This window comes from Epinephelus fuscoguttatus, linkage group LG18, assembly GCF_011397635.1.
Source record: "Epinephelus fuscoguttatus linkage group LG18, E.fuscoguttatus.final_Chr_v1".
Taxonomy (NCBI): Eukaryota; Metazoa; Chordata; class Actinopteri; order Perciformes; family Serranidae; genus Epinephelus; species Epinephelus fuscoguttatus.
Window position 1 is genome coordinate 40642033 of NC_064769.1, and position 14768 is coordinate 40656800.

The window sequence follows — 14768 nt, forward strand, 5'->3', positions numbered from 1 at the left end:
GGCAGATGTATTGATACATGTATTGATACATGTATTGACAGATGTATTGACGGATGTATTGACAGATGTTTTGGCAGATGTATTGATACATGTATTGACAGATGTATTGATAGATGTATTGACAGATGTATTGACAGATGTATTGATATACTGACAGATGTATTGGCAGATGTATTGACAGATGTATTGATACATGTATTGACAGATGTATTGATAGATGTATTGACAGATGTTTTGGCAGATGTATTGATAGATGTATTGACAGATGTATTGATAGATGTATTGGCAGATGTATTGATAGATGTATTGACAGATGTATTCATAGTTGTATTGATATATTGACAGATGTTTTGGCAGATTTATTGATACATGTATTGATAGATGTATTGACAGATGTATTGACAGATGTTTTGGCAGATGTATTGATACATGTATTGACAGATGTATTGACGGATGTATTGACAGATGTTTTGGCAGATGTATTGATACATGTATTGATACATGTATTGACAGATGAATTGATAGATGTATTGACAGATGTTGTGGCAGATGTATTGATAGATGTATTGACAGATGTATTGATACATGTATTGACAGATGAATTGATAGATGTATTGACAGATGTTTTGGCAGATGTATTGACAGATGTATTGATAGATGTATTGACAGATGTTTTGGCAGATGTATTGATAGATGTATTGACAGATGCATTGATAGTTGTATTGATATATTGACAGATGTTTTGGCACATTTATTGATACATGTATTGATAGATGTATTGACAGATGTATTGACAGATGTATTGATAGATGTATTGACAGATGTATTGACAGATGTTTTGGCAGATGTATTGATACATGTATTGACAGATGTATTGATAGATGTATTGACAGATGTATTGACAGATGTATTGATAGATGTATTGATACATGTATTGATAGATGCATTGACAGATGCATTGACAGATGCATTGATAGTTGTATTGATATATTGACAGATGTATTGGCAGATGTATTGATAGATGTATTGACAGATGCATTGACAGATGTATTGATAGATGTATTGACAGATGCATTGATAGTTGTATTGATATATTGACAGATGTATTGGCAGATGTATTGATAGATGTATTGACAGATGTATTGACAGATGCATTGATAGTTGTATTGATATATTGAAAGATGTATTGATACATGTATTGACAGATGTATTGACAGATGCATTGATAGTTGTATTGATATATTGACAGATGCATTGACAGATGTATTGATAGATGTATTGATAGATGTATTGACAGATGTATTGACAGATGTATTGATAGATGTATTGACAGATGTATTGATACATGTATTGATAGATGTATTGATATATGTATTGACAGATGTATTGATAGCTGTATTAACAGATGTATTGATACATGTATTGATAGATGTATTGACAGATGTATTGATAGATGTATTGACAGATGCATTGATACATGTATTGATATATTGACAGATGCATTGACAGATGTATTGATAGATATATTGACAGATGTATTGACAGATGCATTGATAGTTGTATTGATAGTTGTATTGATATATTGACAGATGTATTGGCAGATGTATTGATAGATATATTGACAGATGTATTGATAGATGTATTGACAGATGTATTGACAGATGCATTGATAGTTGTATTGATATATTGAAAGATGTATTGATACATGTATTGACAGATGTATTGACAGATGCATTGACAGATGTATTGATAGATGTATTGATAGATGTATTGACAGATGTATTGACAGATGTATTGATAGATGTATTGACAGATGTATTGATACATGTATTGATAGATGTATTGATATATGTATTGACAGATGTATTGATAGCTGTATTAACAGATGTATTGATACATGTATTGATAGATGTATTGACAGATGTATTGATAGATGTATTGACAGATGCATTGATACATGTATTGATATATTGACAGATGCATTGACAGATGTATTGATAGATATATTGACAGATGTATTGACAGATGCATTGATAGTTGTATTGATAGTTGTATTGATATATTGACAGATGTATTGGCAGATGTATTGATAGATGTATTGACAGATGTATTGACAGATGCATTGATAGTTGTATTGATATATTGACAGATGTATTGACAGATGCATTGATAGTTGTATTGATAGTTGTATTGATATATTGACAGATGTATTGCAGATGTATTGACAGATGTATTGATACATGTATTGATAGATGTATTGACAGATGTACTGATACATGTATTGATAGATGCATTGACAGATACATTGACAGATGCATTGATAGTTGTATTGATGTATTGACAGATGTATTGATAGATGTATTGACAGATGTATTGACAGATGCATTGATAGTTGTATTGATATATTGACAGATGTATTGATAGATGTATTGATAGATGTATTGACAGATGTATTGATACATGTATTGATAGATGTATTGACAGATGTATTGATATATGTATTGAAAGATGTATTGACAGATGTATTGATAGATGTATTGATAGATATATTAACAGATGTATTGATACATGTATTGGCAGATGTATTGACAGATGTATTGATAGATGTATTGACAGATGTATTGATACATGTATTGATAGATATATTGACAGATGTATTGATAGATGTATTGACAGATGTATTGATAGATGTATTGATAGATATATTAACAGATGTATTGATACATGTATTGATAGATGTATTGACAGATGTATTGATAGATGTATTGACATATGCATTGATACATGTATTGATATATTGACAGATGCATTGACAGATGTATTGATAGATGTATTGATAGATGTATTGACAGATGTATTGACAGATGCATTGATAGTTGTATTGATATATTGAAAGATGTATTGGCAGATGTATTGGCAGATGCATTGATAGTTGTATTGATATATTGACAGATGCATTGACAGATGTATTGATAGATGTATTGACAGATGTATTGATAGATGTATTAACAGATGTATTGATAGATGCATTGATAGTTGTATTGATATATTGAAAGATGTATTGGCAGATGTATTGATACATGTATTGACAGATGTATTGATAGATGTATTGATAGATGTATTGACAGATGTATTGACAGATGCATTGATAGTTGTATTGATATATTGAAAGATGTATTGGCAGATGTATTGATAGATGTATTGACAGATGCATTGATAGTTGTATTGATATATTGATAGATGTATTGACACATGTATTGATAGATGTATTGACAGATGTATTGATACATGTATTGATAGATGTATTGACAGATGCATTGACAGATGCATTGATAGTTGTATTGATATATTGACAGATGTATTGACAGATGTATTGACAGATGCATTGATAGATGTATTGACAGATGTATTGACAGATGCATTGATAGATGTATTGACAGATGTATTGATAGATGTACTGACAGATGTATTGATACATGTATGGACAGATGTATTGATAGATGTATTGATGTATTAACAGATGTATTGACAGATGCATTGACAGATGCATTGACAGATGTATTGATCGATGTATTGACAAATGTATTGATAGATGTATTGACAGATGTATTGATACATGTATTGACAGATGTATTGATAGATGTATTGATGTATTAACACATGTATTGACAGATGCATTGACAGATCTATTGATAGATGTATTGACAAATGTATTGATAGATGTATTGATAGATGTATTGACAGATGCATTGACAGATCTATTGATAGATCTATTGACAGATGTATTGATAGATGTATTGACAGATGTATTGATAGATGATAATAACAGCTGTGTGGTCTCACCCCAGCCGGTGGTGAACACAGATGTGCGTCACGGTTGGCCAGCGCTCTCTGATGTCAGCACATAGCTTCCTGAACTCTGATTGGGCCATCAGCTCATACGCCTCGTACTCCAGACCAATCACCTTCCTGCCGCCCTCCTCGTCCTCACGGGTCGTACCTGCACACACGCACATACACCTGTTATCTCTGTTATCTATTGAAGGTTACTGATGTGTTTATCTATTCGTGTATGAAACACGTAAAATGTTTCTGAGACATGAGAAGAAGAAAATATGGACAGAATTAATTTACACACATAAAATAAAGGTTTGTGATCCTGAGAGAAATATTTCTGCTGCTGATAATTAATAAATTATGAACCTATGAAAAGTGAAATAGCTCCACAGGAAGAGCTGCTGACGGTGTCGACCACCTCCTGTACAGACAGCCAATCACGGCTCAGCTTGAAGACATTTCTCGGCTCCTCTGACTCGGCCATCTGAGACGAAACATCACAGAGAAATGAAGCTGACCGACGACGTTCATTAAAACATGTTCAATATTGATCAGTACTAATAATTTAAGAAAAAACAGCTGATTAAGACACAAATAAATAATTTATTCTGATTTCAGCTCCAAATGCAAAAAACATGGCTGCTTCATCTGACCAATCAGATTAGAGTCACTAATTCAGTATCTGACCAAATGTCTCCCCTTCTGTTCCTGAGATATGACGTTAAAACATGATGATGTCACAGTCAAGCTGACCTTTGACCACAAACTTCTCACCAGTTTGTGTGTCTGTGTCAAGTGGAAGTTTGTGCCAAATTTGAGGAAACTCCTTAAAGGCGTTCTTGACAACGATGAGATATAAATTACCTTCACCCAGTACTCATTTTTACTGAACAGAGCTTGAACACATCACAGTGTAAATCAACACAATGTCTGTGAGCTATTCACTGTCGCTAACTGCTAACAGTTAAAAGCTAACATTTAATGGTAAATAGCTAACAGCTAACTTGATGCACTCTCCTGCTGCTGATCCTCTCAGTAGCGTCATGGTAGTTGAGTCGTTTTGACACGATAATGATACGGCGTGTTTCAGGGTTCACCTGACGTCAGGTAACTCCACCCATCTCCCCCAGAGAGCTGGCTAAGTGTTACGAGCTGTGGAGGGGGCCCGGGGACCAGGGGGCCATGGGGATTGGGGCCCCTGGTGCCATACTTCAGAATAAAAGCAGGAAGAATTTTAGTAAAAATAATAAAAGATAAACATTTAGATTTTTGTTTCTTCCCCTGTGGACGGCGCCCCCTGTGGATGATGGCGCCCCCTGTGGATGATGGCGCCCTTAGCGTTCACCCATCCTGCCGATGACGCAGGCCGTCACTGGTTGTGATGCTCAACAAAATGTACCACTGATTTCCAGACATCTCGTTCACAGTGTACGTCAAGTCTTCCCGGGCTCCATGACATCACCAGGAGGAGGACAAAACTACCTGTTCATCATTTTCAGTTTCACAGCCTGGTGGCACATGTTGCTTTCTGGGAAAGTGTTTGACACGTTCCAAATGTTGACAGAAACGTCCATCAGTCCCAACTCTGATGACTGTCATGTCTCTGCTCACCATCCGTCTCTATCCTCCACTGAGCGGCGGCACCACGGCAACCTCGTCCTTGTCTCCCAGAGTCACCACCTGGTCGCCGATGGCAACGTACTGCTGACGCACCGCCAACACCACCTGATCCTGCAGGACAGACAGTCTGCACGCGCGTGCGCGCGCGCACGCACACACACACACACACACACACACACACACACATACACACACACACACACACACACACACACACAGTAAGCAGTGATAAATCATGAGTCCTGCTGTGTGACATGAACCAGGGGTGAGCTGACATTCACTATAACCTGCTCTACGTATAGTTAGGGTCCACACTATTGTAATCGTAGGTATTCTCCTTTTTTCTTTCTTCTTCCGAGGAAATCATACTTCCCATGGGTGAAAACTCACCAAACTTTGCACAAAGGTCCAGTCTCATGCCAGATATCCTCAGCTGTAAACTCAAGCCAATAGTCCTGATGGTGGCGCTACAGCAAGCGTCTAAAGTTCAAAACTTTGAAAATTCATAACAAATCAACCATACGTGCTACAACTTCACAACTTTCATCAAACTGTAGCCCCAATACTGAAGAAACCTTTGTACATTTGAACCTATTAAAAATGATGAAGTTCATCACTCTGTTTTTTTCAAAAACTGTAAAACTTCTTAAACCTATCTCCTCCCACAGTTTTTGCTCAATCAAAAATTGAGCCCACAGTGCATCAAAATGTTTGACTGTAAACGGTACTGTAAACATATACATGCAAATTCTTGCTAAATAAATCTTCAGTGTTCATGAAAAAAAAGACAAAATTCTAGAGTCATGGTAGATGATGTGTGGCAGATTTCAGAATTTTATCTCAAACTGAATTTTTGACAGCATTTTGAATTTTGCTCTAATGTGAACAATTGGAGTCAATGTAAAAATGGCAATTTTAAACATCAGTTTTTCACTTATGAAGCAAATCAGTCATTGTTACAAACAAATTACCAACTTCTCCATGCTGTCTAGATGCAATATGTGTATTTTCAGATTTTTGTTTCGATAACTGAATTTTTTACAGTGGTTTCAAATCTGCCTTTCCGTGCATGGACGGCTGCTAAACCTGCACGTCTGGCTTAGTCAGTTTGTGAAGCTACACATGAATTGTCACTGACTAATTAGCTCAGTGAGATAGAAATTGATTCTTAGTCTCAGAGGTTGTGAGTTCAAGCCTCAGCTGATGCAAAAGGCAGATTGTGTTGCTAAATTCCTAAATGTCTTCCAATTCTTCTGCTTGTTGCTCAGAATTGCCTAAAAATGCCCGGACCCGACCCATCACTGCACAGCAGCTATAATTATTAGCATTATTTCCTGAAGGTGAGTTCTAGGATCTATATGAGACATGGTGTCTTATTCAGCAGCTCCACAGCCAATAAACAGCAGCAACAGATTTAGATAGTTCAGTGTTCCACTTTATGATCTGTAATCACTCCCAAACATTTTGTGTCATATACTCTTTTAATTTCAGCACCATGTAAGTTCAGTGTTACTTCACAGTGAACCTAACACCAGCCAACACCATCACTTAACTTTGATTTTCATTCAGTCAGAACTGATTAACGTCAAACCTTTTTTAAAACATGATCAGTTCCATTTTTACTGGTTTTAATAACTCTTTCATGTCCTCACCTGAACACAATAAATCTGTATCGTCAGCAAACCTTACATATTTCAACATATTAGATACAAATATCATTTGAATAATTGAGGTCCCAGTACTGAACCCTGGGGAACACCACAGTTACTCTGCTACGATGGGATGCACTGTTGTTGTAGTTTTACAATCTGATTCCTGTTTTTGCCATGCCTCGTAGATCACAGTGTCCACATGTCAGAAGAGGCAGATCGGGAATGATCGATGACGTGAACAAATAAATTCACCTGCATTGTGCCGTGTCTTATCCACTGCTCTTGTTATATTTTCTACAAAGTCTTTATAGAGGTTTATAGAGCTGATCTCTGTGTTGCAGTGAAACACGTCGTGGCAAGTCAACTTATTTTCAGTTCAAAACGTGTATACAAATTTAAATTATATGATGACATTATACATTTATATCTTTTTTTAAAATACGGTCATAGGTCAAGGTGATAAAAGTATATTATTACATTACAGAATTAAGTTCATTTTTTTTAATTAGATGCCAACACTACAAATTATATTATTACATTTATATATATATATATATATATATATATATATATATATATATATATATATATATATATATATATATATATATATATATATATATATATATATATATATATATATTTTTATGTAACAATTATATATTAATTATATCATGATGTTATAAATATATTTTTATATATTTATGTATATGTGTTAGAGAGTCTCGTGATGCTTCAGGTGAAGACGCTACGCTAGACAAACAGCTCCGGTGCTCAGACCTTAAATTCGTTTAAAATCCTCAACAGAGAAACCATAACTCAAAACCCTGCCACAAAACTTTGTTGAAACTGAGTAAGTTTGCGGCGATGTCAGAATCTGCACAAATAAACCGATCGATGAGAAGTAAAAGCAAGCTTGATGGCTCAGACACGCCAGAATGGGCTCAGCAGCTACTCTTCCAACTACAAACGCTCAGTGACAAAGTTGATGAGAGAACTGACAGTGTTGCCGAGGCAATCAAGACCCTGAACGAGGACACGCGAGCAATCCATCAGAGAATTACGAACGAAGAGGAACGCATATCAACACTGGAAGACACACTTGAAGCAACCACCAACCAGGCGAAACGGCATGACAAGACAATTCAACAGCTACTTCAAAAAATTGATGACCTTGAAAATAGGTCTCGACGCAATAATTTAAGACTCACCTCAATTCCTGAGGGCCTGGAAGGCAACAGGTTGGTGCCCTTTGTGGGAAAGTTGCTCTGCTACATCCTTGACAGGGCCGAAGGCGCACCACCAGATATCGAGCGTGAACACCGCACATTCAGACCCAGACCTGCTACAGGTGAACCACCGCGTCCCATTCTCATCAGACTACTACGATGGAGCGACAAACAAGAAATCCTCACCGCGGCACGAAAGAAGGGGCGACTCACTTGGGAAGGGCATCACTTTTTGGTCTTCCAGGACTTCTCAGCCGAGATTCAAAGACAGCGCTCCAGCTTCGTGGACATCAAAAAGACGCTTTGGAAAGCCGGCCTACAGTACGGCTTGATCTACCCGGCAAAGCTGCGCGTCACCCTGGGAGATGGGCAGCAGCGCATCTACTCCTCTCCACATGAAGCTGTCGAAGACCTAAAAACCAAGATACCTAACTACTTCTGAGTGGTATGTTGTTGATTAGCCCTCTCTATGCTATTCCGAATGTTCATTATGAGAATGCTAAAATATGGCATAATCTGCTAAAATGCAGGTAAATGCATAAAAGAGGGAAACGGAAAGGAAAGAGAGAAAAAAGAAAGAAAAAAAGTCATGCTTTCTTGAACAGGGTTTTTTTTCTTTTTTTCATTCTGATATTATGAACGTTACTATTATTTTTATTATTTTTTTGATTGCTTAATGTGCATTAAGAAAAACCCTGTAAAAAGATATAAAATCCTTGCACATTTAAAATCTCTGAACTGCGACACAGCTATGTTACAGGAATCTCACCTGTCTGATGTACAGTCTATGAATATGAAGCAGAAATGGGTAGGACAGATCTTTTCCTCTCCAGGAACAGGTAAATCTCGGGGAGTCTGTATCTTGATAGCAAAAAATATCCCATTTAAACTAAGCCTGAGCATAATAGATAAGGAGGGCAGATATATTATTAAAACTGGCTTTCTATACAATGTCAAGTGCACTCTCATTAACGTCTATGCCCCTAATACTACACAGGCAACTTTCATTACATCCCTTGGCTCTATTATCACTAAAGCCGTAGACGGCCTTATTATCATGTGCGGGGATTTTAACTTGGTACAAGACCCACTGGTAGACCGCTCTAGTTCCCCATTGCCCTCGGACAGAATCTCTGGAGGAGCAATGGAAGAGCTACAATCACTACTCGCAATAACTGACATTTGGCGCCTGATGAACCAAGATGGACGAGAATATACTTACTACTCTAGAGTACATAATTCTTATTCAAGAATTGATTACATATTAATGTCCAAGCAGTTTATTCAAAATGTGATTGATGACCATATACATAGCATCATATTATCCGACCATGCACCTATCTCTTTCTCCTTTTTCCCATCACCCAGCATGTGTAAAACCAAAAAGTGGAGGCTAAATAATTTTCTATTAAAGAATGTTGATTTTGCTGATCTTATAGAAAAAAAAAAACTATTGAATTCTTTGATATAAACTTAAAATCAGTCTCTTCAGTCTCCACTGTCTGGGAAGCCTTTAAGGCCACATGTAGGGGATGGGTGATTAGTTATGCGTCAGTGAAAAAAAAAAGAAACGCATAGAAAGAAAAATTAAACTTGGCAACGAACTTAAAGCGCTAGAGGAACAGCACATGTCCAACCCTTCTAATTTGGAACTAAGGAGGTCTATATTCACGGTTAAAGCTGACCTGCAAAGCCTGTTGCATGAAGAAACAGCTAATGCTCTTTTCCAGCTACGTAAGAGACATTTTGAATCAGGTGATAAGGCAGGCAAAATGCTCGCCCACAAATTAAAGCAAGTGGAGAACATGCACTTTATACCAGCTATTAGTGATAGCAAAGGCACTCCTCATACTGATAATATCTCCATTAACTTGGCATTTAAACAATTTTACTCTAATCTTTATACATTGGAATATAAGGCAAAGGATCAAGACCTTAACAAATTCTTTAATGGGCTGGATCTCCCAGCTCTTAGTGTCAGTGAGAATGCAGAGATGGAGTCTCCTATCACTCAGTTAGAAATTGAGCAAGCAATTAGCAAACTAGCATCAGGTAAAACCCCTGGTGAAGATGGCTTCACTATAGAATTTTACAAACGCTACAGCAAAGTTCTTGCACCAATTCTTTTAATGCTCTTCAATGAGGCAATTGAAACTGAATTGATGCCTCCCTCTATGCGACGAGCCATCATTACTGTCTTGCCCAAACCTGGAAAAGACCATAAAAAGATGGAAAACTATCGACCTGTCAGTATTTTAAATAATGATTATAAGATTCTAGCAAAGACACTTGCTCTTAGACTGGAGAGAGTGATTCCATCTCTGATTCATATAGACCAAGTGGGGTACATATCAGGACGGGTCTCAGCCAATAACATGCGCAGGCTTTTGCATGTCATAACAGCCGCAAATAACCTCACAACTCCTGCAATTGCCGCGTCTTTAGACGCAATGAAAGCCTTTGACGCATTGAATGGCAATTTTTGCTTTTCACATTATCTAAATTTAATTTCGGACCATTTTTTATGCACTGGGTAAAAACTCTTTATGGAGCACCAGTCTCAAGCATCAAAACCAATGGGCTGATATCTGCCCCATTTAGTCGACATCGTGGGGTCCATCAAGGATGCCCCGTCTCCCCGTTGTTATTTGTTCTTGCCCTAGAGCCACTTGCCTGTGCAATACGCACCAATAAGAAAATTAAAGGGATTTCAATGCATAACTATAATTTCAAATTGAATTTGTACGCTGACGACATATTAGTCACTTTAAATGAACCCTCAGAGTCATTACCTGCCCTGCTTGAACTAGTGGATAATTTCAGTTACCTCTCAGGTTATAAGATAAATTGGAGTAAGAGGGAGGCGATGCCCTTCAATCAACATACATTTCAAGTACACTTAGCAGGCTCACCCTTTATTTGGGAAAGCAAAGGTATGAAATATTTGGGCATAGACATTATTTCTCCAATTACCGAAATGTTTAATATAAATGGCCCTAAATTGTTAGTCAAGATTAAAGATGATCTTAAAAGATGGACTGTTCTACCCATATCAATATGGGGAAGTACTTAAAATGAACATTTTACCCAGGATTATGTATATTTTATCAGCCATCCCCTCTTTTTTCCTCTGTCATGGTTTAAACAAATAAAATCATTGTTTATACATTTTATTTGGAATAATCAAAAACCGAGAATAGGTTATAAAAAGCTTACAACACCAAGATCTCAAGAAGGCCTTGGGGTACCAGATGTGTACTGTTATTATCTATCGCTTAATGCAAGATACCCCCTTGCCTGGGCATACAAATCTGATCCTGTCCAGGGTGGCTGGGAGTGGTTAGAGAGCAAAATTATACTTGAAACCAAAGTCACCACACCAGCCTCATTATGGTACTCTACTAATCCGCCAGCCACACTCAATAACAGCATTATCAGATTTTCATGCTCTACTGCCAAACTATTTCACAAAAGGAGGGTATAAATGGACTAATGTTACCATCATGCCCTATTTGGCTTAATACATTACTGACTGCTGGGGGTAAGCCATTAAACAATATATTATGGCAACATAAAGGTGTTTTCACCATAGGCCTGCTCTGCAATGAAAACTGTATCCGTCCTTTCTCTGATGCAGAATTTGGACTACCAGAAGCAGCGTTCCTGGCCTATCTACAAATTAAATCAATTACTGGTAAATTTACCCTCGCACATAAAACAGAACTAGATAATAACTTAATGTCAGCCATTACAAAAAGAGGCACAACTTCGAGTATTTATAAGATCTTGTTACTTGCCTCACCTAACCCATTTATACCCACTCAACAGGCATGGGAGAAGGATCTTGGTGTGTCACTGACTCCAGAACAGTGGAATGCTATATGGAAGAAGAGTATTGTGTCATCCAGGTGTGTTCGGTACTGGATTATACAATTTAAGATATTATGCAGAGCCTATATGACACCCTCTCGTATATCCAAAATAAATAAAGATCTGTCAGATCAATGTTGGCATAACTGTGGGGGGCATGGATCATTATTACATCTTCTATGGGACTGCCCGGCAGTCAAGACATTCTGGCTGGGCATAACAAAGGTGCTAACAGATATGTTTAAGGTCCATGTACCTGCCTGCCCCGTCACATGCCTTCTTGGACAGTCACTGGAACATGTCAAATCAAGCTCCACACACTACTTTATGAATTTAGGCTTTCTCTCTGCAAAGAGAATCATCCTTATGAACTGGAAGCAACACAAGCCCTCATGCTTTGCACTATCGGAATGGATCAGAGACTATCTGGACCTGCTAAGCATGGAACGTGCCTCCAACTTGCTCTTTGACAATGACACCAACACTCAAGGACACTGGGACACTGCACGGACATTCATGGAAAAAGATCAGCACTATACCAATATGCTTTTGTAAAGTCGTCTATATTGTCCTGCAACCTATGGTTTCTTTTTTTTGTTATTAACATTAAGTTAAACGCTATAATGTAATACACCAGTGTACAACACCCCCCCCCCCCCCTTTTTTTTGTCTTGTTTTGTAACTGCGTGAGTGTGTCTGTATGTCTGTTGAGTGCAAGTGGTGTCTGGGTGTGTGTATGAGTGTGTCTGTCTGGGTGTGCTGTGTAGTGTGTGTGTGCATTGGTGAGAGGTATGATTGGATATGTACACTGCAGTGCTATGCAGCAAACTTGTCATTCCTTTTGCCTTATTTTATTATGATGTTGAAAAATCAATAAAAAAAGTTAAAAATATATATATATATTTTATATAAACTAAATTCTTAAGAAAGTTTTTAAATTGTATCATTGCATTATACAGTTATATTTTTTATGTCAGTGAAGGCATGGCGGCACCTCGGGTGTCTCTGTAGCAACAGCCTCCAAAGGTCCCAGCTGCTGATGGGTGTCGGCACGGCAACGATCTCCTCCTTGACTCCAGTCAGCTCCACGCTCTTAGCGAAGTACAACACAGACACCTGAAGAAGAAAATGCCATCAGCTCCTCCTTCTGGTTCATGTCACCTCTCACACGTCACGGGTTAGTTTAGGTTTCATCATGTGATGTGACGCCGAGCACAAACTGTGTTACATGTGTAAATACATTACATATAATGTATATATATATATATATATAGACATATATATATATATATATATATATATATATATATATATATATATATATATATATATGTCTATATATATATATATATATATATATATATATCTATGTATATATATATATGTATATATATATATATATATAGATGGCGCAGATATATCTCTATATATATATATATATATATATATATATGTCTATATATATATATATATATATCTATAGACATATATATATATATATATATATATATATATGTCTCTCGAAAAATATATATATATATATATAGATATATATATATATATATATATATATATCTGTTTGTCTGTCTATCTGTCTATATATATATATATATCTGTCTGTGTATATGTCTATATATATATATATATATAGATATATATATATATATATATATATCTATATATATATATATATATATATGTCTATAGACAGATATATATATATATATATATATGTCTATATATATATATATATATGTCTATGGTACATGACTGACCCGGAGCCCACCCCCATTCTTCTCGTGCCTCTCACGAGGGACCGACTGTCTGTGTGCGCAGCCCTGATCACCTGCAGCGAATCTCCATTTCAACATGTCCTCCGCTAACAACAGAATATTTCTCTAATTAACACCAACAATAAATAAATAATAAATAGTGTATTAAATCACACATGACCTGACTTTAATTCGGCGCTCACGTGACGGATCAATTCACACGCATCATTACTTTTTAAAGGTTTTATTTCCTCCAGCTGGACCGTGTGTGACGTTCGAGGACCTGCAGCGCGGTGGTAAATTTAGTGGAAAAGTTAACGGAGTCTGGCGTCTCCTTCTCCACGGCACGCTGAACGTCACATCCTGAAAACAACGTCACTGTGTATTTACCACAGTGAAACTCACGTGCGCACTCATGAAGAAGTCTGCAGCTCCTTCACATCAGAAGAAACTTTACTGGAGCTTTTCACCCAAAATCTGCTGCTTGTTTACCAGCTGACGTCACTTCCTGCTCCGCTGTGAATGGCTCTTCTTCTTTGGTTTAAAATGTCGCATTACCGCCACCTACTGGATTTAAACTACAATCTCCACCTCTGTTACAAATCAGATGAGCTCATTTCTCTGTAAGTGCTTAGACTCACAAGTCAGTCTTCAGACGCTTTGCTTAACTAAAGACTGATGACTTTCTCCCTGATTTTGTGTTTAGATGGGCGGATACAATTTCAGAGTTTAAGAAAACTCCCTACGTTGCAGAACCAGTAGTAAATCTGCAGGGCGGTCCTTCGGTG

At 37.0% G+C, this 14768-nt stretch overlaps 1 protein-coding gene across 5 annotated transcripts in view; it reads right to left on the reverse strand.

The window, feature by feature from the left end:
- The window catches only part of LOC125906318 (molybdopterin synthase sulfur carrier subunit-like), a 15897-nt gene extending 1359 nt beyond the window's left edge, over nucleotides 1-14538 (reverse strand). Inside the window, exons 1-5 of one of the 5 annotated variants that reach the window (XR_007451770.1) lie at nucleotides 14386-14538; nucleotides 13203-13324; nucleotides 5449-5584; nucleotides 4204-4321; nucleotides 3978-4000 (exon numbers count right to left, since the gene is read on the reverse strand). Coding sequence is in view for 4 of the 5 variants with exons in the window: in XM_049604913.1 (XP_049460870.1) it covers nucleotides 3844-4000; nucleotides 4204-4321; nucleotides 5449-5451 (278 nt within the window). In the remaining variant the exon portion in view is untranslated. Of the gene's footprint in view, nucleotides 1-3843; nucleotides 4001-4203; nucleotides 4322-5448; nucleotides 5587-13202; nucleotides 13325-14212; nucleotides 14354-14385 lie in introns of those variants that run through there. The other 4 variants (XM_049604914.1, XM_049604917.1, XM_049604916.1 and 1 more) reach the window with 4 other exon arrangements.
- Between the last annotated feature and the right edge of the window lie 230 nt (nucleotides 14539-14768).